The following is a 22099-nucleotide window of genomic DNA, read 5'->3' on the forward strand; positions in this document are numbered from 1 at the left end:
AGAAGGACTATATGATATTCTGAGACTAGTGAACCAACTTGACCACAGTGAAAAATTGTAGGTTGGACAATTTTATTCCTACATAAACAGGACTCAGCTGGAAAAGTTTAGTCTTGGGTCCTATCTTTTTTTAAAATTGTATTACATAATGACCAACGTCTGTCTCGCAGCCAACTTCTGTCCTGAGATGTGCCCTGACTTCTCGTTTTCAAATTTGGCTTACTCATGTGTTTTGCAGACGTGAGTGTTTTGCAGAAGATAGTATTTCTTATTAGGGCAAATTTCCTAGACAATACCAAAGGATTCTCAACAATTACTAAATATTAAATACACATATACAGAGAGAAATTAAAAGAGGTAAAACAGGTATGAACAGAGGAAGCAGAACACTTCTATTTCTAAAACTAAAAAATTTTAATTTCTACAACTAGAAAATTAGAAAAATAAATTAGGAAAAATATTCACAATCACTGTAATTAGCTCTTTCTATGCTTGAGCTAATGACCAAAACAAATATCTCTAGCAATTTAAAACTGTTACTGGAGAAATACCCAAGTCATAAGCATCATGACTTTCATTTCCTACCATGACACTTATTTTAGAACCCCAATCATAGGGGTCAGATGGGTTCCATATAATCAGAATAACTAACATTGTTGTCAGAACAACTGTGAAAATAGTTCAGTGACAACACTCTGTTAATTTACTCCGACAGCCAGCATTGAACAGTCTGCTTATTATGTAGGGTGAAGCAGGTCAAAGAAGAAAGCCTTGGTTTGACCCTCTGGTCTTAAATCCTTCCTTGCTTGACCACATGTGTTACTCAGCCATGTCTGACTCTCTGTGACACTGTGGACTGTAGCCCGCCAGGCTCCTCTGTCCACAGGATTTTTCAGGCACGAACACTGGAGTGGGGTGCCATTTCCTCCTCCAGGGATCCATGTCTCCTACAGCTCCTGCTTTGCAGGGAGGTTCTTTATCCCTTGAGCCACAACTCTGAGTCAACTCTATTAATCTTCAGTTGTCCCGAAGGCCAATTATCACATGGGTTCAATCTCTGTTATGGTTTTTGAACAGGTTACCAGTATACAACTCAGTTTGACAGCAGAAAAAGACTTTAGTCTCTCAGTGACTTCCTGAGTCAGGTCCTTTAAAAGGATAAGATATCTCAGTGAAGTCAGACAGGACAGATTTAGATTGGGGGTATCCTAATTCCTTTTAGGGGTTTACATTATGGCTTAAAGGCCACTGACTTCTGTTTCTCTGCTCTTTGACAGGACTTATGTTCCACAGAAACTGTTTAAGGATAGGGCTATAACAAAGTAAGCTAGCTAGCCTGTAAGTTAAGATGCACTGTACTTTGTCTCATATGGTGGCTATTATGATTAGCAGTCAGAGAATTCAGTATATTCACTGTCTCTTACCACTGTTTGCTAGGAAGATTAAACAATTCGAAGTGAGAAAATTCAAGCCAGATTCAGACAGCTTTGAAACTCAAGAGAAGTCATGGGGAACTGCCAGGGAGGAGGAGGAAGGAAGCTAAAAATTTTAAAAACTTACTGTGATGGGTACTACACTTAAGATACTTAATTATATCCTTTCAAGTTAGGTTACTTTTTGTCTTACAAATGGAAAAATGGATCCTCAATATTGTTTTGCACAAGGTGACTAAGCAGGAAATGCTAGAATCAGGATTTGAACTTAGGTCTGCAAATAAGAGAAATTGGAACCTCATACACTACTAAGTAGTACAGCCATTTTGGGAAATAGTCTGGCAGTTTCTCAAAAAGATAAAAAATTACCGTATGAACCAGCAATTCTACTCCTAGGTATATACCCAAGAGAAATGAAAATACCTCCACAAAAAATTCTACATACATCAGTGTTCAAAAAGGCATTATTCATAATAGCTAACAGTGGAAACAACTCTACCAACTGAAGAATGGATAAACCAAATGTGGTATAGCCATACAGTGGAATATTATTCAGCAATAGAAAGGAATAAAGTACTGACATATGCTACAATATGGATGAATCCTAAAATATGCTAGGCTAAAAAGCCACAGCTGAGTCACAAAGAGCATGTATTTTATAATCCCATTTATATGAAATTGTCTAGACTAGGTCAATCCATACAGACAGAAAGTTGATTAGTGGTTGCTTAGAGCGAGGAGGGGTTCTGGTGGCTCAGAGGTTAAAGCATCTGCCCGCAATGCGGGGGACCTGGGTTCGATCCCTGGGTCAGGAAGATCCCCTGGAGAAGGAAATGGCAACCCACTCCAGTATTCTTGCCTGGAGAATCCCATGGATGGAGGAGCCTGGTGGGCTACGGTCCACGGGGTCGCAAAGAGTCGGACACGACTAAGTGACTTCACTTTCACTTTCAGAGCAAGGAGAAGAAGGGTAACTACTAAGTTTCTTTTTGATGAAAATGTTCTAAAACTGACTGTAGTGATTGGCTGCACAACTGAATTAAAAAAAAAACCCACTGAACTGCATTACTTAAAATGTGTAAACTTGTATTTCTGTGACCAATACCCTAAGGCAAAAAACAAGCAAACAAAACACCACCAGAACACAAAAACCCAAAATAAAAAAAATCCCACGAACTTAAAGGTATGTCTGATTCTGACACTTTAGCTCTCCAAAGTCCGTGTTCCAGTTCCACTGTAAGGTCTTAGGGACTGAGCCAGTAGATATTTATTGTGCTTTAATAACCCTAGCATCCATTTCCCTTTCTTTGCTGTTGGTTCAGCCACCCAGTCCTGTTCGACTCTCTGTGACCCCACTGACTGCAGCACACCAGGCCTCCCTATCCCTCACCATCTCCCTAAGCTTGCCAGAGCTCATGTCCATTGCGTCGGTGATGCCTCCGGCCATCTCATCCTCTTGACACCCCCTTCTCTTTCTGCCTTAAAGCTTTCCCAGCATCAGGGACTTTTCCAATGAGCTGGCTGTTCGCATCAGATGACCAAAATACTGGAGCTGCAGCTTCAGCATTCAGGGGTTCTCTGGCGGCTCAGATGGTAAAGAATCTCCCTGCAGTGCTGGAAACCAGGTTTCGATCCCTGGGTTGGGAAGATCCCCTGGAAAAGGGAATGGCTACCCACTCCAGTGCTCTTGCCTGGAGAATTCCATGGACAGAGGAACCTGGCAGGCTAGTCCGTGGGGTCTCGCACGACTGAAAGACCAACACTTTCCCTTTCTTAGTAGCACCCTAAACTTTTTTCTGAGGAACTGCGTTCTCTCCAGTCCCTGATGGATAGTCTAGCCAACTTCCACAGCTAAATGGAGACACCAACTGCTTTTTAATTCCTAGGGTCAGTTGAACTTAAATCTTGGTTTCAGAGAGAACAAAATGGATACTGCGGAGGCAGTTATGATTAAGGATTCTACTGCTCCCTAGAACAAAAAGGAGATGGAAGACAGTAATTTCAAAAATAATTATCTCCAGCCTAAGGAATATACTCCAGTTTTACCACAGTATCCAATGAAGACATGCATTTTTGAGAATTTAGGAAAACAATTCTTTTAGCCATAGTAAATTCGTGTTACCAGGAGGAATGAATTACAAAAGAATTAAGAATGTTCTAATTCTTAACTATAAATTTGATAAATGACTAACTAGACTTGGTTAATGAAATAATTCCTCAAAATAATGAGATTCCCAACTTGATATGAAATTTGGTTGCCAACAGAAGTTAACTCCTGTTTTTCTCTCAATAATTAACTACCTGCTATTCCATCACCTTCTTATCTATAAAGTCCTCAAAAGTTGTGCCTAAAGTCTGGAAACAGCAAGAGCTGTCATCTTTCAATCACCTCCAAGTTAATATAAGGTTTTGCAATGTTTAACAGAATAAAACAGTAGACTCCTAGGTACGCCAAAAAAGCCTGTTACTATAGAGCTATGCCTTTAAAATGGCATGGTTATGTTACTGTGCATAGCACTCAGACCTAGAACTAGAGTCACAGATGGCTGTACCAAAGAAAGATGTGTGGAACCAATCTGTAGTGTATCTGGTTCCAGTTTGTCGGTGTAAAGTTATATACTCTCAAAAGAAGATTTTAAGTGCCTAATTTTCCAATAATCTTATACCATACCCAAAGTGCAACCAAGTTTCATCTCTAAAGGAGGTGACACCCATCAAGAGGCTTTTATATTTGAAGGGGGAAAAAAATGCCCGGATAACATGGTAAAACTAAGTACTATATAAGACAACAGACACATTTTGGGGGGGGGCGGACAATGACAAGAAAATAAGTAAGGAGAAAAGGTAGATAAAAACAGTAGAAGAATGCCAGTCATAAGGCTGGATTTCACTAGAGAATCTCTTATTACTTAAGTCCTAATATTTATGGTTTGTTACACCGAGTCTAAGAAACATGTTATCTTTTATTTTCCATGGATTCTCAGACAAAGCAATACTACAGGAAAAGTCAATGTGAATGGCAGTCTCCGGTATATATAATACCTTAGATTCATACTGTGCTTGCTATTTCAAAATACACTTTGAAGCACTACAGATTCATTTCTATCATTGCAATCAAGTGAGTCACACAAATATTTTTGTTTCCCAGGGCATACAAAAATTACACTTACACTATACTCTAGTCCATTCAGTGTGCAGTAGCCTTGTGTAAAAAAACAACATACATACCTTAATTTAAAAATACTTTAAAAATACTAACCATTATCTGACAACACAGGGTTGTCACAAACCTTCAATTTGTTTAAAAAACAAAAAGACAAATGCAGTATCTACAAAATACAATAAAGCAAAGCACAGTAAAACGAGGTATGTCTGTACATTCATTACATTTGATCCTCACAAAAAAAAATCCTGTGAGGGAGTTCATTTCTACTTTATAGAAAAAGCCATATGGTAGACTGGTTAAATGGCTGGAGAGTTACTTGCCTATATGCTATATCAAACTGAGGATGCAAATAACAAAGTGAATTTAAAATTTTAATACAAAGGTGTGAAACATGAGATATTAAGGGTCCATCAAGAATTAAGTCTGCTAAATGAGCCATATTTTTTGATAAACTACTACATAAAATAAAAACCTGTAACATTTATTGAGCATTTATCACTTATTAGCCACTGTACTAAGGATACTAACATGAGTTGCCTCACTTCATCTTTACAACAACCCTATGGTATACACTGCTGTATCAACTTTATAGGCTAGAAAGTTGAGGCTTAGAGACATCTCAAATAATCAACTTGGAAAGCAGCAGAGCTGGATTCAACCTGGGCAACCTGAATGCAAAGCTAGTACTCTCAAACAGTTCTCTAGACCAAGTTCACCTACAGACATCTGTTAATCATAATTTCATCAAAACAATACAACTGAGGGCCTATTAGCTGCCACACACCCTGCTAAGTATAAGAGTTACAAAGTGGAATGATTCAGTAGGAAAGTAACCCATAAAACTTTTCATTCCTATAGATAAAACAGATTAACAGGAACTACATTATAAAAACACAAATTCCTAAATATTTTTGGTCTCTGCACTCAGACTGCCTAATGAGGTATAACTTTATCTTCATACTTTTTCCAACCACAACAAAATTCTTCCAGCTTGTCCACAAAGGCACTCTCATTCCTAGGCAATCACTATTCTAGTTCTCCACTTGGAACATGGATCATTTCTTCCAGGTTGTTCCATTTCTCCTAATGTCTACATATATGTGCCCATTATACCACACTGAAATTACCTGTGTAATTAGCAGTCCTTTCCATCAGACTCTGAGTGCAGAAACCCTATTTATCTTGTTCATCGTAACACCCTCAGGGTCTAACACTTTCTAAGTCACTTGACACATAGTTGTTCAATGAAAAAGTGCTCAATGATGTCACAGAGTTTGTCCTGAGTACAGCCTGGATTTGATAGCTTCAACTTATGTGAAGACAAAAGACACATCAAATTTGTATATAGGTCTACATACATGTGTGTATATATACATGTATTTCCTTGTTCTTTCCACTGAAAGAGTACACCTAGTGTTTAGAATCCGAGTTCTTTGGAGAAACAGCTGATTCTGAGGCTGGGGAAGCGTAGCTGTACTGGTAAGTTTGGCATCATGATATACCACCAAAAAGGAAGTGCTCAAGAAAAATGAAGGGGGAAGGAAAGGTAAAAAGATAGAGCACAGAGTTCAGTGACACTACTCTGTATGATACTATAATGGTGGATACATGTCTTTATACATTTATTCAAACCCACAGAATGCACAATATCAACAACGAACCCTACTGTAAACTACGGACTTTGGGTGATAATGTCAACACAGGTTCATTAGTTTTAACAAAAACTGCTCTTGTGGGGAATGCTGATAATCAGGGAACCTATGCATGAATGTCAGCAGGAATTTATGAAAAATCTCTTATGCTCAATTGCTATAAACCTAAAACTGCTTTACAAAATAGTTTATCAGAGGAAAAAATGAAAGAGGCACATTACAAAAACAAAGGAACTGGCTTGAAGGAGCTCACACTGGCCAAATATGGGACAATTCAAGCACAAAATACCATTTAATAAAAAAGGAATTTTTAAGTAACACTGATAATATACAGATACATCAAGGAGGAATTAGGGGGAAATTTTGATGAACAGTATATCGGCATTGCCTTAAATGGTCCCCACAGACTGTTTGTAAGTTTCAAGGGGAGGGGGCAGGGCCGGAATTATGTAATATAAAAATCAAGATACCATTTGAAAGGGTAATCAAAATTAAAATCACCCTTGGAATAAATGAACACTGTAACTCCAAAAGTGACTTCTGCAGTATTCTGGCTAAGAATGCATAACTTGAATCAAATCACATGGAAACAGGAGACAAACTCAAAATGAAAAATGTTCTACCGGAATAAAAAAAGGAAGGGAATTCTATTTTTAACATGTCAATGTCATAAAAGACACCCCCCCCTCCAAAAAAAAGAGCATGGAAAACTCACTACTAAAAGAGATATAACAATTACATGCAATATCTGATCCTAGGATGGGTGCTGTACAGAAGAAAAAAAAAATACTTTAAGACAAAATTTGGGACCTAATTAAAAATCACACTACAAATGACAGATGAGTTAGAAATACTGCATTAAACTGACTGAACATAATTCTACTATGCTTATTCAAAAGAATATCCCTATTCTTAGGAAATATATAGTGAAACATTTAGAGACGAAGTGCCATGATTTGTAACTTACCCTTTTAAGGTTCAGAAAGTGTGTGTTCATGTACAAGCATACATAAATGTGCACACACACTGGAGAGCAATACTGGTCCACTAAACCATCAAAAAGTAAGCGACACGTAATTCATAACATTACATAGGAGGTTAAAAAGGGGAAATATACCTGAATAGGAGATGGCTTTTCCCAGCCCATTTCAAAAATTCCCATCAGCAACTCCCGTTTCAAACAGTAATCTTCAAACTCATTTCCTTTTGTGGAGGTCACATCCTGGTCAAACAAAAACAGACAAACATCAAAAGAATGAAGTACAACTGTGTTCCTTTAGTAATTACCATGTTTAAGAAAGTGTCTGAGAGACTAACTTTTTATCCTATTTAAAAATATATATGCAGATTAGTTCTCTGTCCTAATCTACAGTTCAAGTATTTCCAAAAAACAGCCACTCTAACACAAATCAGCCATTTAAAAACTATGTCTTGGGGAAAGACCAGCCACCCTGTGGTCATTTTCTTCTAGGGAGTGATGGAATACTGTTATTTCTATATAAGTACCATGCTGTGAACTGTAAACCACAAGATGTAAAGTCAAAACCTAGTTCTACCATGCACTGCCTACAAACATCCTAGTCTAAACCAGAGTTTTTCTAGCCCAGCACCACTGACATTTGGGCCAGAATATTGTTTGCTCTAAGGGGGCTGTCCTGTAGCATATCCTCACCTGTGATAACTTATTGCTAAATGCTTCCGAGGGAACAAAAATCACCCTTGGTTGACACTGCTGGGCTAACAGAACTAACCTCTCAACTTCAGTTTTTCCATCCACAAAATGTGGATAAAACCTAACCTGAATCTTATTGTACTTCCAGAAATAAAAGAGACTTTTGAGAAAATGCCATGAAAACTATGTGCTCCACAAGTGAGATAAGATACACAAATGTATAAACACAACATTTAATACGGATACACATTATTACCAATTCCTCCAAATAGTGGAAATTTTTGGCAATTCATCATATATAAGCTATACAATTTCAACCACTTAAACTTACTTAAGAGTAAACATACAGTGCCTACTGTCATCATCAAGTAACTACTTCACTTTTAAGAGTTTCCACATCATTTTTCCACTTGAATGTTACAACCAACTTACCGAAGTTTTGATTCTTAGATCCTTTGGAGGGAGTTTTAAAGTCTTTTTCCAGTCATCACCAGGTCTAGAGAGAATACAGTAAAGTTGAAGTATCAGAGTTCACAGCATTACTATTCTAAAATACAAAGGTAATTCATCTTGATGGTAGTTTCTAAAAAGCACACTAATGTATTGCCATTTACTTAAGAATACAGGTAACAACAGAGATAAACAACTCCAGGAAAAATCCTCTTTCTTACAAAGCACAACAATCTAGGGAGAACTTAAAAAATCAAGAATGGAAGGAAAAAAGATATCCATCCTCTTTAAGAGAAGCATGTTGTATACAGTTCAACTGTTTTCAAAACTGGTAACCCATGTGTTTTGTCTGACCTAAATAGTACTGCTTCATTTAAAGTTGCCAACATTAAAAAACTAGGATATTTTGTATAAAGTTGATTCTGGATTTTCTTGTGAGGTGGGGGGGAAGCTTTAGCAGCAACACTGGTTCCAAATTTCTGCATAGCAACAGTTTGATAGGCATTAGTAACTGGAGTTTAAAATCAAGCACCTGATGCCTTTAAATAGGTCAAGTCCCCTCTCATCTGGCAATCCCCTATGCTGCTGCTGCTGCTGCTAAGTCGCTTCAGTCGTGTCCGACTCTGTGCGACCCCACAGACAGCAGCTCACCAGGCTCCACGGTCCCTGGGATTCTCCAGGCAAGAACAATGGAGTGGGTTGCCATTTCCTTCTCCAACACATGAAAGTAAAAAGCGAAAGTGAAGTCGCTCAGCCGTGTCCGACTCTTAGCAACCCCCATGGACTGCAGCCTACCAGGCTCCTCTGTCCATGGAATTTTCCAGGCAAAAGTACTGGAGTGGGTTGCCATTGCCTTCTCTGGCAGTCCCCTATAGGCATCTGATTTTGTAGCTCCTGGTGACTAGTTAAAACCAAAGAATCTATAAAGTTTCAGACTTCAGTTCAAGCCTTGACTCTTGTATGTATCAGTTCTGTGACCATGCAACAGTTACTTTTCTAAATCTCCATTCTTTCATATATAAAGAGAGAAAAATTATATAAAATAGCTTCTATAAAGCACGCAGCACAGTGCCTGGAAAAATTAGCTGTTAATAAAAAAACATCTCTCAATCTTCTTTAATGGGGATGCTTGAAACCATGGAAGAAAATAACAAAGAAAACAAAAAATTTTCTTTTTGGTCATGTAAAAACTTCAAGTAATATAATATCCAAAGCATCTAACAGAAAAAAAGACTGTCAATAAAGCAGACAATGCTTTCAACCATCTTTTAAATTTTCACTGATTTAATGATAACAGCTCATAATTAAAGCCCCCCCCCCCAACATCTCGAGTAATCATTCAGGAAGATAAGGACGTATTTTACTTAAAGCTTCATCCCACATAATCCAAGATACTCTATCACAGGAAACTATTTGCCACCAAATCCAAGAGTGCTAAAGCCTTTCACCCCAGTCTATAATACCACACCAAAGTCTCTGAGCATTTTCAGTTGAACATCCTAGTAGGACAGCTTGCCACATTGTCAAATTCACTAAACAGTGGATAAAGATGCAGACGATACAACGCAAAATGTTCCCACAAAAAAATTCATCATCTCAGAAAGTTAAAAATTTTTTTAATGAGAGATTAACTAACAGAGACAGGTATTAACTATCTCTGAGACATGGGATCTAGGAGTCTTCACAGAAGAGATGGTATTTCAACTGAAATTTAAAGAGTCACAGAATTGGAAAAAAGCTATTTATCTAAGAAAAGCAAAAAAAAAAAAGGCAAAATCCACTGCAGTCTCAAATCAGAGTTTAAGCAGAAAATGCTCTCAAAATGGAATAATGCAGCTTTATGTTTCAAATTAAAAGCAGACTAACTGTTGCTAGTCTATTCATATTTTGTCAAGACAAACTGTAATTTAGAAAACATTTATTTCTAATTATTCACCTCAAAAATAATAATATGCATTAACGTCAATTCTCCCAGTGACCAAATGAATTCTGTTGAAAATTTGGGCTATTTTTCTTTAGTAAATGCTTCTTTTAAGCATGGAAAAGACTTTGATTATAGTAAAACACACACTTTTTGAGTTTCATCACATTTCTAGAGGTTAAATCAACTTACACAGCTAGATTCTTAACAAACACAAATACCAAATGGGTCAAGATTCTTAATTTTCTATTAAACTGATTCTTTGGAATCATAGTCACCATTCACATACTTTAAAGTGTACACTTAAAGACAACAGCCTGCTGCTGCTGCTAAGTCGCTTCAGTCTGTCCAACCCTGTGCGACCCCATAGATGGCAGCCCACCAGGCTCTCCCATCCCTGGGATTCTCTAGGCAAGAATACTGGAGTGGGTTGCCATTTCCTTCTCCAATGCATGAAAGTGAAAAGTCAAAGTGAAGTCGATCAGTTGAGATGACAGCCTAAATACTTTCAAATTTAAAAGAAAAACATTCCGTAGTAAAATAAGGCTCTTAGTTTTTAAAAGTCTTCAGAGAGGTTTGGGACTATTCAGAGATGTGTTCCAAACTGTCTCAAGTCCTGAGTTCCCTATGATATAAACTGCTAATTATTTTGTGTATGTGTAAAAGGAGAAAGCGTATTTTAAAAATAAATAAAATAGGACAGAAAAGCAAAGTGTCATAGACTAAAAAAAAAGTTATGGATAAATTTTCTGAGTACTTCTGAAGTTCAGAAAGCTGGACAAGTCTTTAAGATTGGCTTTAACTGCCATTCAAACTAGGATAAAGTCAAGTTATCACACTAGAAAAAAAGCCATACTGGCAAAAACAAGATGAATCTGAGCGCATTATGAAAAAAATTAATATATATTATCCGTGCCTGTTACTTAACAAACCTGAATTAATTACGACAGAGAGACATTCTTCTATCACAGATACCTACTGACCACAAACAGTCAACTGTCCTCTATTCAAATCAAAATGGTTAAACTAAAATGGTATACATAAAGTAGTCAACAACAAAGTAGCGAAATGTATCTCCTTTGTCCCCCGTGTGTTTATTATTTATTCTAACACTTACTTAATAGTGGTGGTCATACTCTGTGCTTGCTGCTGAGTGCCATTATTGATTGCGTTGGTGTTTTTCAGCTGGTTCATCTGTTGCTGAGTCTGTGTGCCCCCTCCTCCAGGGCCACCACTGGGCTTCACAGGACCCCTCAGCTGACCATTTTGACTGGACAGACCCATTATAACAGGGTTCTCTGTTCTGGCCGTGCTCATGCTGTATTAATTTTAAAGATGTCTCTTTCAAACTTCAAAACTTTTGAAAGTCAGTAGAGAAACTGTAATAACAGTTTATTAGGCTCTCCAAAACGAAGAGATAAATATAAGTCTTGCTCAATATATGAGTCCTTTATTGCAATGCAGGCAAGCACCTGTAAGTCTCTGAACGGTAAGCAGCAATAACTTGCTCTCATGCAGGAATCAACTCTTTATTTTTTAAAAAGCCCTCTAACAAGGTTGAGTTATGTATCTGAATCTCACTTCAATCTGAAACAAAGAAAAAAAGTTAAATCAGCAAACACAGCAAACACACCCCTTTGTTGTTTCCATTTGAAGAACTCCTTTATAAGCACTCTCTTCTTTTAAAGAATTAAGGATACAGCTGCATGTAGATCAAATCACTATCTAGGATAGGAAAGAGGGGGGGAAAATGAATTGCTTCAAAAACCAAACCTGCACTGAGACAGATCTCATTTAAACTGTCAGTTCAAACCAACCCAGAAAATATCAGGTAGAACAATACTGTGATTAAATTAGCATTAGCTGTCAGATGATAATCTCTTCCCTTCAGCTTCCTCCCGGAAGAATTCTCTGAAGTCCCTGCCACCTCTAAAAGTCAATGATTCATTACATTCAATTGCATTACAACTCAATGAAGAATGGCACAGCTTAATTAATGTAAATCTACAAAGGAACAAGGCAAAACCATTCATTCATTTTTTTTTCTGTTTCTGACAACTGAGAATCCTTGAAGAGTTGAGCTTTTGATTTCACTTTGTGCTTTCAGAAAAGCATTATGTACGCCCTTATGAATTTCAACCAAAGAAGTTAAACCTGAAGAAACTACATTTTCTTTTTCCCCCTAAGTTTTTGCCCTTTAAAAACAATAACTAAAGCAGTCAAGGGACATAAATACGTCTACACGTCAAAATCTTCTGTTCAAAAAACAGCCAAGAAAACCTTTAGCTATCTTACTTAAGTCTGACTACTACAGAAATGTTACATTTTAAAATATAACTCTTTCAAAAGTATGTCTCAACTTGAAGTAGCAGTTTAATTCAAAAAAAATAAAAAAAAACCCCAACACCCCACAAAAAGGAAACTGTTATTCAGTCACAAAGTCTCAGTCACAAAGTCTCACTCAACTGTCTGCGACCCCACCGACCCCATGGACTGCAGCATGCTAGGCTTCCCTGTCCTTGACTATCTCCCAGAGTTTGCACAAACTCATGTCCATTGAATCCCTGACACTATCCAACCATCTCACCCTCTGTCGCCCCCCCCCCCCTCCTCCTGCCCTCAATCTTTCCCAGCATTAGGGTCTTTTCCAATGAGGAAATTACCTGTGTTTTAAAAAAACACACACAAATCTGTGAAAGAATAAAGACATTACTAACTTTAATCAACCTTTCTAGGACACCCAGAGTACTGATTAAGTTATTTTAAAAAATTATTCCCCAAATAAAATTATGTTTTTTAAAAAGTAAGACCTTAATTTCACGACCGAGGGTGGGAGGGAATAAAGGCCTACTCTGGTGTGTTAACACCTTTATATTTCTTACCGAAAATACAGTAGCTAATTAATTACTGTTCCTTCTGCCATACACCAAAGCTTCTCAAACAATACAAATTTTAAATTCTCTTTGATGTCTTTTTTTTAATTGAAAATAAAGTTGCTCAAAAGCAAATCCTTATTATCACATACACAAAGCTGTATATTTTGAAGTCATGCAGAAACTGACTGACCTCTTAAGCAGGGTAGTTAACAGCCACCTAATCTCAGTTCAAGGTAGTAGGTGGTTTCCTGTATTGACAGGTTTATATATATGATCAGCGATATCACCTATTTCACACCTGAAGATTACTTATTTGCAAACCACTAAGAGGATGAAGAGGGCAACTTCTAAAGATTAAATGGTAATATTACTGTCCATCATGCACATAAGACCTCGTATCTCCCTAGAGCCAAAATGTGACTATGTGAGAACTGCTCCCCTCTTAATTAAGCTGCACTGCAGCTTTACGTCTCAGGAAAAGAAATATTCCTCCTACCCATTCCCAATTTAGATTTCCAAGTTGTATTTCTACATTTTCAAAAATACGAACGAAACAGAGACTAGTTGGGAGGGAACCCTAGCGGAGTTAATTACAGCACTTCCCAGACCTTAGTTAGCGATTGACAGTTTCACACCCAAAACAGTCTCGTCATCTCCAAAAAGACCTTTTGTTTGCAAATGCAGCGCAGTTTCTCTAAGCTCGGTCTGCAAGTTGGAGTGACTGTTCTATTTTGAAGGGGCAAGGGGACTGAGAAAGAAAGGGGAGTGAGTGATAAAGGAAAGAAGCTAATGATTTTGATTTGCAAGCAAATAATTTCTTGTTTCCCTCCCCTTCACATCCCCCTCCAAAACCCCTACACACTTCAAGTCAGCTCCCTGGGCCCATAAACACAAAAGGGTTGGGGCCCTGCAATCGCATCTGCGCAACCAGAGCAGAGAACCAGCTCCACAGCTAGGAAACAATAGGGACTCCCCCAAAAGAGAAACCTTTAAGTCCGACAGCCCCTTCTTTCCTCCGACATTCGGAGGCTCCATAATAACCCCGTTATCGACCTGCAAGGCCTTACTCCGTCAAGCAGTCGGTCCTCTTCCAAACTGAGCCCTCCGCTACAGCATATCCCTGCCGCCCCCTATAGGGCCGCCTCGTACCCTATAACCTCCACCATCTCCCTAAGTCCTTGCCGCCCCCTACGGTCCCACCCTCCCTCGTCACCCACAAAGCTCCTCTGAGGAATTCTCCCGCTCTTCCTCCGGACCCCGCCGGGCACAACACTGCTCTATGCTACTCCTCCCGGCGTCCCCACCCCACAGCTGGCGCCCGCCGCCCGCCTTCCTCCCCAAGGCCCGGCCAGGCCTCAGGCCTCCGCCTCAGAGCGCCCCCCACGCCAGCCTGGGGGCTTCCTGCAGCCCCTGCGACACGGCAGGCCGCCACCCCTCCACCTCACCCCACTCCCCGCGGCTCAGGCCCGAGTCCTACCACCGAGGCCACTCCCGCTCGGCACCCTCGGTCCTTTATTGTTGACTCGAAGCTCCCAAAATGGCGGCGGCTCCTTCCTCCTCGGAAACCTCCGCCCGCCCCCACCCGGCCCCTCGCTTCGGCCTCCTCCCGCCCCCGCCCCGCCCCCGCTCGGGGGGCCGCTCAGGCCGGCCTGCCTTCGCCCGCCCGCTCGCCTCCCCGGCCGGCCAGCCCTACCTCCGCCGCTGCCCGCTCTCAAGGCGCCGCCGAAGCCGCCGCCCGGACTGAGCTAACTCGGCTCCCCCGCCCCCTCCGTCGCCGACTGCCCCCCCACCCGTTCTCCGCATGGCGGCCGCCGCGGCTCCTCCTCCGCGCAAGATGGCGAGCGCCCAGCTGCCGCTGCTGCACCCGTCGCGGCTCCTCGGCCTCCGTTGCTTCGCGTCAGGAGAAATCCGGGCCGAGGAGCCTTCCTCAGGAGAAAATGGAGGGCAGTGTTTTTCCACCGACGGGGAGCCTGCGGGGGCTGAAATGGAGGGGAAGTTGAAAGGGAAATATGGATCCCTTCAAAGAGACAGGAGAACTGCCTTTTCCACAGCTAAGGAGAAAATGATACGGGAATGGTGGGTGGGAAGAGTCCCCCCCCCCCAAAGTGGAAGTCGAGGGCTTGGGACCCGAGGAGGATCTGCTTATTCCTGACCAAGGACCCGGTAGCGATTCGGGGACGAGACAGCTGACCTGACATCTCTCGCGGGCCAGGGAGGCTGCTGCAGGTCCAAGGGGGCCGCGTCCGAGCCCCTGCGGGGCGCGCCTCCATCCAGGAACGCGCGGAACCAGTGGTCCGGAGGCGCCGGCACGCACCCGGGTGTGGGGACAGGAAAGGGGACCTGCCGGGACGGGTGCAGCGGGGAGAGCGCGGGGCGGGGGCCAGGGGGCGCTGTGCGCGGGCGGGCGGGGGCAGGGGTGGAGAAGGCTGTGGGAAAGTTGGGCGAGGGTGGGGTGCTGGGTAGCTGGGGTGCGACCGGGGCAGGAACCCAGAAAGCGAGCCTCGGAGAGGGAAGTGGGAGACTAGAGCAGCGATCCCCGCTTTCTCAGCACTAAAGGGCAATCCTCAAAGAGAGGGAACCAGGGAGGCCGAGCCTCCCCGGAAGGAAGGAAACGCTGCTAGAGTCAGTTATGATGGGAATAGGAGTTCTGTACGGAAATGAACTAGAAGACCAAGCGAAATTCTTTCCCCAGCCTGACCCTCATCAGAAAGATATTTATGTATTTGTTCCCATAATTACTTTTCATATTCTAATGTCTCCGTTTATCCTTAACAGAAATAACAGGAATGCAATCTTGTTCCAGGTAAAACAAAAATCGGAAGCTAGCAAGTTGGCTAGGTTAAAGGAAAAACAAAAACCTGGGTCTCACTCTCAACTGAGAGACAATATACCAGGCAATGACCAGACCATAGGCTGACAACAGAACTCCGACCCACAACCTCTGCTGCAACCAACACGCGAAGCCAAACCACAACCTCTGCAGTGATCAGCTCAGAATGAGCCAGACTCGGTCATTGACTGCCAGCTTCCCTAATTTTTGCCTGTGTTTCCAACTCTGGACCAATTAGAGAAAGCCAAATATGTTCCCCTAAACCAATCACGTTAGACTCCCCGCTTCTAGTTAGCCCGCCTCCAGCTTTCCCCGAGTTAACCTCCAATCAGAGCAAACCCTGAAGCCTTCACCCATCCCCATCCGCCCCTTTATTTTTAACTGTCGGCGTGTGAGTCCCCAGCTAAGTGAAGGTGGCTGGCTCTCACTGTAGCAAGCTTTGAGTAAATAACTTGTTCTCATTGGTGGTCATTTTTATTTCCACACAGCCGAAAAAGAGGTGTTAGAGAAATGTGAAAAGGCTGTTCTTGAGATTTTTTTTTAACGGTCTTTTAACAGTTTTTTTTTTTTTTTAATTCTAAATTTGTAGCATGTGGTCGCCCACCCAGCTTTTAAAAAACCCACTCATCTAAAGGAAATAACCAGCATCTTGTGTCCACACCGGAGAGAGAATGGCTGAGTGGTTGTTTAATAAAATACTGAGGTCTGAGGCCCCACTGTCTTGCCATGCAGCAGGAATGTGAAGTGGAGGAGGACAAGAAGTGAGTAGGAGGGAGAGGAGCCTAGGGATTTAAAACAGGCCACAGCCTACTCCGGTCTCTTTCCCTAGACCTCTCAAAAAATGAGACCAGCCAAAGGAAAGGGGTTTGTATTCCCACATAAATTTCTTACCTTCAAAGGGGGCCTGGCTCAGGTCATGATGAAAACCAAAAGGTAGAAGGCAACCAAGAGTAGAACATGAAATAGCTGCCTGTTCTCACCTAGGAATCCTGCCAGGGCTAACACCTTTAAAGATTCTGCATGATGTTTTTATAAGATCTCCTTCCATCTGAGTTATTTATGTCAGCCCTTTTCAGTTCTCTGTGAGAAGTATGGATGGTATAGAATTAAATTATGAAACCTTAGATCTTTTCTCTGTTCAGTTTACTGATTGAGGGATCCAATTCAAGTAGCTCAGTACCTTTTTTCTCTCTAATTCAAACAGATTAACAAGAATGATAGAAAATATGACACCTCACACACATTATGAAATTTATATTTAAAAATATAAATCCAACCCTTTGAGTATATATGGAGTATAATATATTGGGGGATCTGTGGTAAATATGGTTTACCGAGGCTGTGCTATCCCCAGTGAGGTCACCTAATAAAATGTTTCCCAAAATGTATTGGTCATTTTTATTTTGTTTGTAGTCACTCTCACTTCCCCCTACTTTTTTTCAACTATGAAGCTGTGAGCTGAAGTGTTAGGCCTGGATTGTTGGCTGGCTCCTGGAGAATCTGTCTGTAGGAATGATATCAAAAAAAGAAAAAGATCCACAAATAGAATTAAGGTTTTCAGTATCTCCGTTTGAAACAACAGGATGTGTGTGTGTGTGTATGAGATGCAACTGAAAAATACTACCTGGAATTCAATCATAGTAATGGGCCCTCCCAGCGAATACTGTTTGCCAGCTTCACATCCTGTCCTTGACTATTTACTGAAAAATAACAAAAAATTTCAACTGTAATTTATAATATTTAGAACCTAGAATTCTAAGTAATCTAAACCTGGAATACATACATCTATGATACTATCCTAAAAACCCAAATGCTTTCAACAGGCTAAAATGGGTTTCATACTTCTGCTTTCTGTAAGATTTTTTTAAGGAAGCATGATGGTTTTTTTTTAAAACTCCAACTATAATAAATGTATTCATTACCTAGAAGAAAAAAGGTTCACCCACATCACAGCCTAAAGAAAATGACTATATCACACCTGGCTAAGCTTTCTAGTACAGCATTTTCCTTCCTTCACGATTTGAATTAAAATGTTCTGATTTTCCAAAAGAAAGTTCAAAAAAGTTCTTTTCCAATTTTGCTTGAGCAGCATCTAATAATTACTAACCAAGACTAATGAACCAAGGCTAATGAACCCAAAGAGCCAAGTACCATTTTCTTTGGACTTTAGAAATGGTAAAATTTGCCTCTTTGATTTATACACCAGAAGAAAATGAAGTAGCATCAGCCTACCGAGAGCTTAGCAAAGATAGCCTCAGAGAAGTGCAAGTTGCGTGCCATGGGTACTTATTCATGTCTGACTCTGCAACCCCATGGACTATAGCCCGCCAGGCTCCTCAGTCCCATGGACAAGAACACTGGAGTGGCTTGCCATTTCCTCCTCCAGGAGATCTTCCCAATCTAGGGATCGAACCATGTCTCCTGCTTTGGCAGGCGGATTCTTTACCACTGAGCCACCAGGTAAGCCCTGGTGCAAGTACTACACTGAAGTTAATGCCTATAAAGTGGACATCGTTAATCACTGAGAGAGCACACCAGACACACTTTGTTGGAATAAATGTTCCACTTCCAGAGTAAACTCAAGTTGAAAAGTAGGAAAGCAGTATTGCAAACAAGGAGGAAAGTGAGTGCCTTAAATACATTTCCCCCAAACTACCACATTTGATCTGCAGAATTTTATTCCTTTTGACAGATAACATCTCCCCCTTCCCTGGGTACCACAACCAGCTAGCTCAACTCACCTGTGTCTTCTGACCTCCTCAGGTCCCAGGATTATTTATGTTCTGGTCATCACTAAGAGAACTCTAGCTGTAAATTTTGCCTCTTCAGTTTTCTTTACTTACACCAGCAACTTTAACTTTCATTAATTTGAGAATAATGTGTGGCTGGAAAGATTCTGAAATCTGGAAACTGATTATTTAGGTATAAATTTGATTTGGTTTACTCAGATCAAGAAAGAACTGACACTGTCCCCATCTGTGATGCCTTGGTATTCTCAGGTACTTTCTGAGTTAGCTTGGAGCAGTTGCTAACCGGTGATGTTGATGGGGACCCTGGCAATCCCATGGAATTGTTGCTATGTGCATGGTGCCTCCTTTGTACCCAGGACCTTGTAACAACATTATATTTCTGAATAACCTTCTCTGCCGCACTAGTTACAATCATGACAAAGTGCCTGGGCCTGATTTCCTGCCTCTAGTCACTTTGCAGAGCCTTCTATTGATCCTTGAAAATAGAACTATGATCTTAGGTATGAGTCCTGGGAAGATAGCTTAGGGCTGAGGGCTAGGCAGTCTGCAGCCCTGAATACCATGGGTAGGTAAAGTCACATCAGAGGCTTCCAGGACAAGACAGGGAACAAAGGAATAAAAAGTATTTCTGTGCAGAGGTTTCCTCAGTGAACTTCCTAGCTCTTTACCTGCTCGATGAATTTTGAAGTTATTCTTTATCATGTCAACTGCCTCCTGAATAACCCCTTGCATGCATGTGTTCATGCTCAGTTGCTTCCGTAGTGTCCGACTCTTTACGACCCTATAGGCTGTAGCCCACCAGGCTCCTCTGTCCACGGAGCTCTCCAGGCAAGAACACTGAAGTGGGTTGCCATGCCCTCTTCCAGGAGGTCTTCCTGACCCAGGGATCAAACCTGCGACTCCTGTATTGCAGGTGGATTCTTTACCACTGAGCTGCCGCGGAAGCCTGGTGAATAATCCCTTACTATCTCCCAGTACCTTTTCACCACATGGCGTCTACATTCTCTCAAAAGATTAGGCCTGTCAGTGTGCCTCTCCAGTCTGATTTCCCACTCTCTCTCCAATGCCTCTATTGCTCTGGTCTCCTCAGGACCCATTCCCTCACCTTCCATTGTTTCCCTCAGAAACCCCCTCATCTCTTTTCCTCAGAGCCAATCTCAAGCCCGTTCAAACCAGTAGATTCCCACAGGCTCCTATCTTCCCTCCTTTCTACTTCCTGCCCAATCCGAGCTCGGGTTCTAGAGTCAGTCAGATCTGGGTTCAAATTCCGATTCTGCCACTTGTTAACTCCATAAACTTGGGAAACTTTCTTAACATCAGAGCTTCAGTATCCCCAATTATAAAATGGGGAAAATAGGACTTAGAGCTGCGGTGACTGCTCAGTCAAGTCTGGCTCTTTGTGATGCCATAGACTGTAGCCTACCAGGCTCCTCAGTCCATGGGATTTCCCAGGCAAGAATAATGGGATGGGTTGCCATTTTCTCCTCCAGAGGATCTTCCCGACACAGGGACTGAAACCGTGTCTCTTGCATCTCCTGCTTTGGCAGGTGGATTCTTTACCACTGAGCCAACTGGGAAGTCCTGGGACCTAGAGCTATGTGAGACTAAATGAGGATGTGCATGTGCTGTGCTGTGTTTAGCAGTGTCCCACTCTGCGACCCCACGGACTGTAGTCCACCAGGCTCCTCTGACCGTGGGATTTTCCAGGCAAGCATGCTGGAGTGGATTGCCACTTCCTTTTCCATAGAACCTGTAAAAGTTGCTTTATTTTTGTAGTTGGTAGATAGCACTCAAAACCCAATTATGTGGTGTTGCTGTTATTGGCTTATCGACTTTCATCTGAACCTCAGCCTTTTCTGTTATATTAGGCAACCTGTAGTGGGCCCATCAGTTCTTTTCCCCCGGCCTCTACTCTCCTTCAGTTTGGTGCCTTACCAACCTCAGTAAACAAGAGCCATGCTCTGGTTTCACAGCTTCTGCTCGGGGAGTGTTGGTGCTAGAGAGAGCCCTGAAACCAAGCTAATTGGCTCAACAACAAATTCTTGCTTCCACACATCAGCTGAGCCCTTTCTGAGGCCCTAAAAACTCTCTCTGGTAGTTCGCAATCAGGGCTAATCATTAGTGTCAACACAAGCACTTTTGTAAACATGGGTGTCTGGGTCCCACTCAGAGGAATTGAATCAGAACCCTTGGAGCAGTATAATTCTTTGTTTGAAAGTTCCCAGGAAGAGTATAATGTACAGTCAAGGATGAGAATCGCTGTTGGGCAAATTTTCTCCCACAGCAGCATTCCAAACTTTTTCTTCTATGCATAGGCCCACCTTAAAATCAAAGACGTTCTATAGACACTTCATTAACTTTCCACCTCCCACAACAGACTTCTGTTGATTCTGTCTTGGAGGATAAAGTATCACATTTCCTATCTCTAGACTCTCTTAACTGTCACATCTTTGTTGTTTTTGCTATTTAGTTGCTCAGCTGCATCCTACTCTTGGGACCCCAGGGACTGTAGCCCGCCAGGCTCCTCTGTGCATGGGATTCCCCAGGCAAGAATACTGGGGTGGGTTGCCATGTCCTTCTCTAGGGAATCTTCCCAATCCAGAGATTCAGCCTCCCTCTCTTGCATTGTTAGGTGAATTCTCGACCACTAAGCCACCAAGGAAACCCCCCTTCACATCTATCCCTTTTAAAACAAAATATACCAATGGCAACTGCCTTCATTGAAAAAAGAATTATTTATTTGGCTGCACTGGGTCTTAGTTGCAGCATGTGGGATCTAGTTCCCTGATCAGGGATCAAACCCAGACCCCCTGCTTTGGGAGCACAATTTTAAGCATTGGACCATGGCTATTCCTCTTAACTTGAACCTGAATTCCTGTCCAGGTTTTTCTTGATTCTAAACAACAAACAAAAATAGTCTTCCTCACTTCCATTACTTGAGTGAGAGGAGGGAGAAGCTAGCATTTACCTCGGGGCTGACATCATCCAGTTATGAAATCCTACCTTTTCTTGCTCTTGGGTATCACTTCCATCTCTCCTCTTCCATTATTACTGCCACTGTCCCAATCTAGGAGTTTTTTCTCTTGCTTGGATTATTTCAATAGCTACCCGGATTTCTTGCTTTAACCTCTTTCCCTTGCTAACCCACCTTATATACTAGCACCAGGGTAATTTTTCCAGTTATATCAGTGTTCTATTCAAGCCTCTTTAGTGATTCTCTATTACCTACAGAATAAAATTTAAATCCCCTCCTTTCTTTTCACACTAAGTAGGGAGCCTCTAGAACCTCCTCACTCTAAACCTCATGAGTATGAGGCTAGTCCTACTGACTTGCAGATCACTGCTGAGG

The 22099-nt window shown here is 41.5% G+C and overlaps 1 protein-coding gene across 2 annotated transcripts in view; it reads right to left on the reverse strand.

The window, feature by feature from the left end:
- The window catches only part of DDX6 (DEAD-box helicase 6), a 30925-nt gene extending 16005 nt beyond the window's left edge, over nt 1-14920 (reverse strand). Inside the window, exons 1-4 of one of the 2 annotated variants that reach the window (XM_052652408.1) lie at nt 14864-14920; nt 11412-11881; nt 8356-8419; nt 7369-7473 (exon numbers count right to left, since the gene is read on the reverse strand). In XM_052652408.1, coding sequence (XP_052508368.1) covers nt 7369-7473; nt 8356-8419; nt 11412-11611 — 369 coding nt within the window. In that variant the 5' untranslated portion in view covers nt 11612-11881; nt 14864-14920. Of the gene's footprint in view, nt 1-7368; nt 7474-8355; nt 8420-11411; nt 11882-14647; nt 14676-14863 lie in introns of those variants that run through there. The other variant, XM_052652409.1, reaches the window with a different exon arrangement.
- Between the last annotated feature and the right edge of the window lie 7179 nt (nt 14921-22099).

Source organism: Budorcas taxicolor, chromosome 15 (genome assembly GCF_023091745.1).
Source record: "Budorcas taxicolor isolate Tak-1 chromosome 15, Takin1.1, whole genome shotgun sequence".
In the NCBI taxonomy this organism is placed as follows: domain Eukaryota; kingdom Metazoa; phylum Chordata; class Mammalia; order Artiodactyla; family Bovidae; genus Budorcas; species Budorcas taxicolor.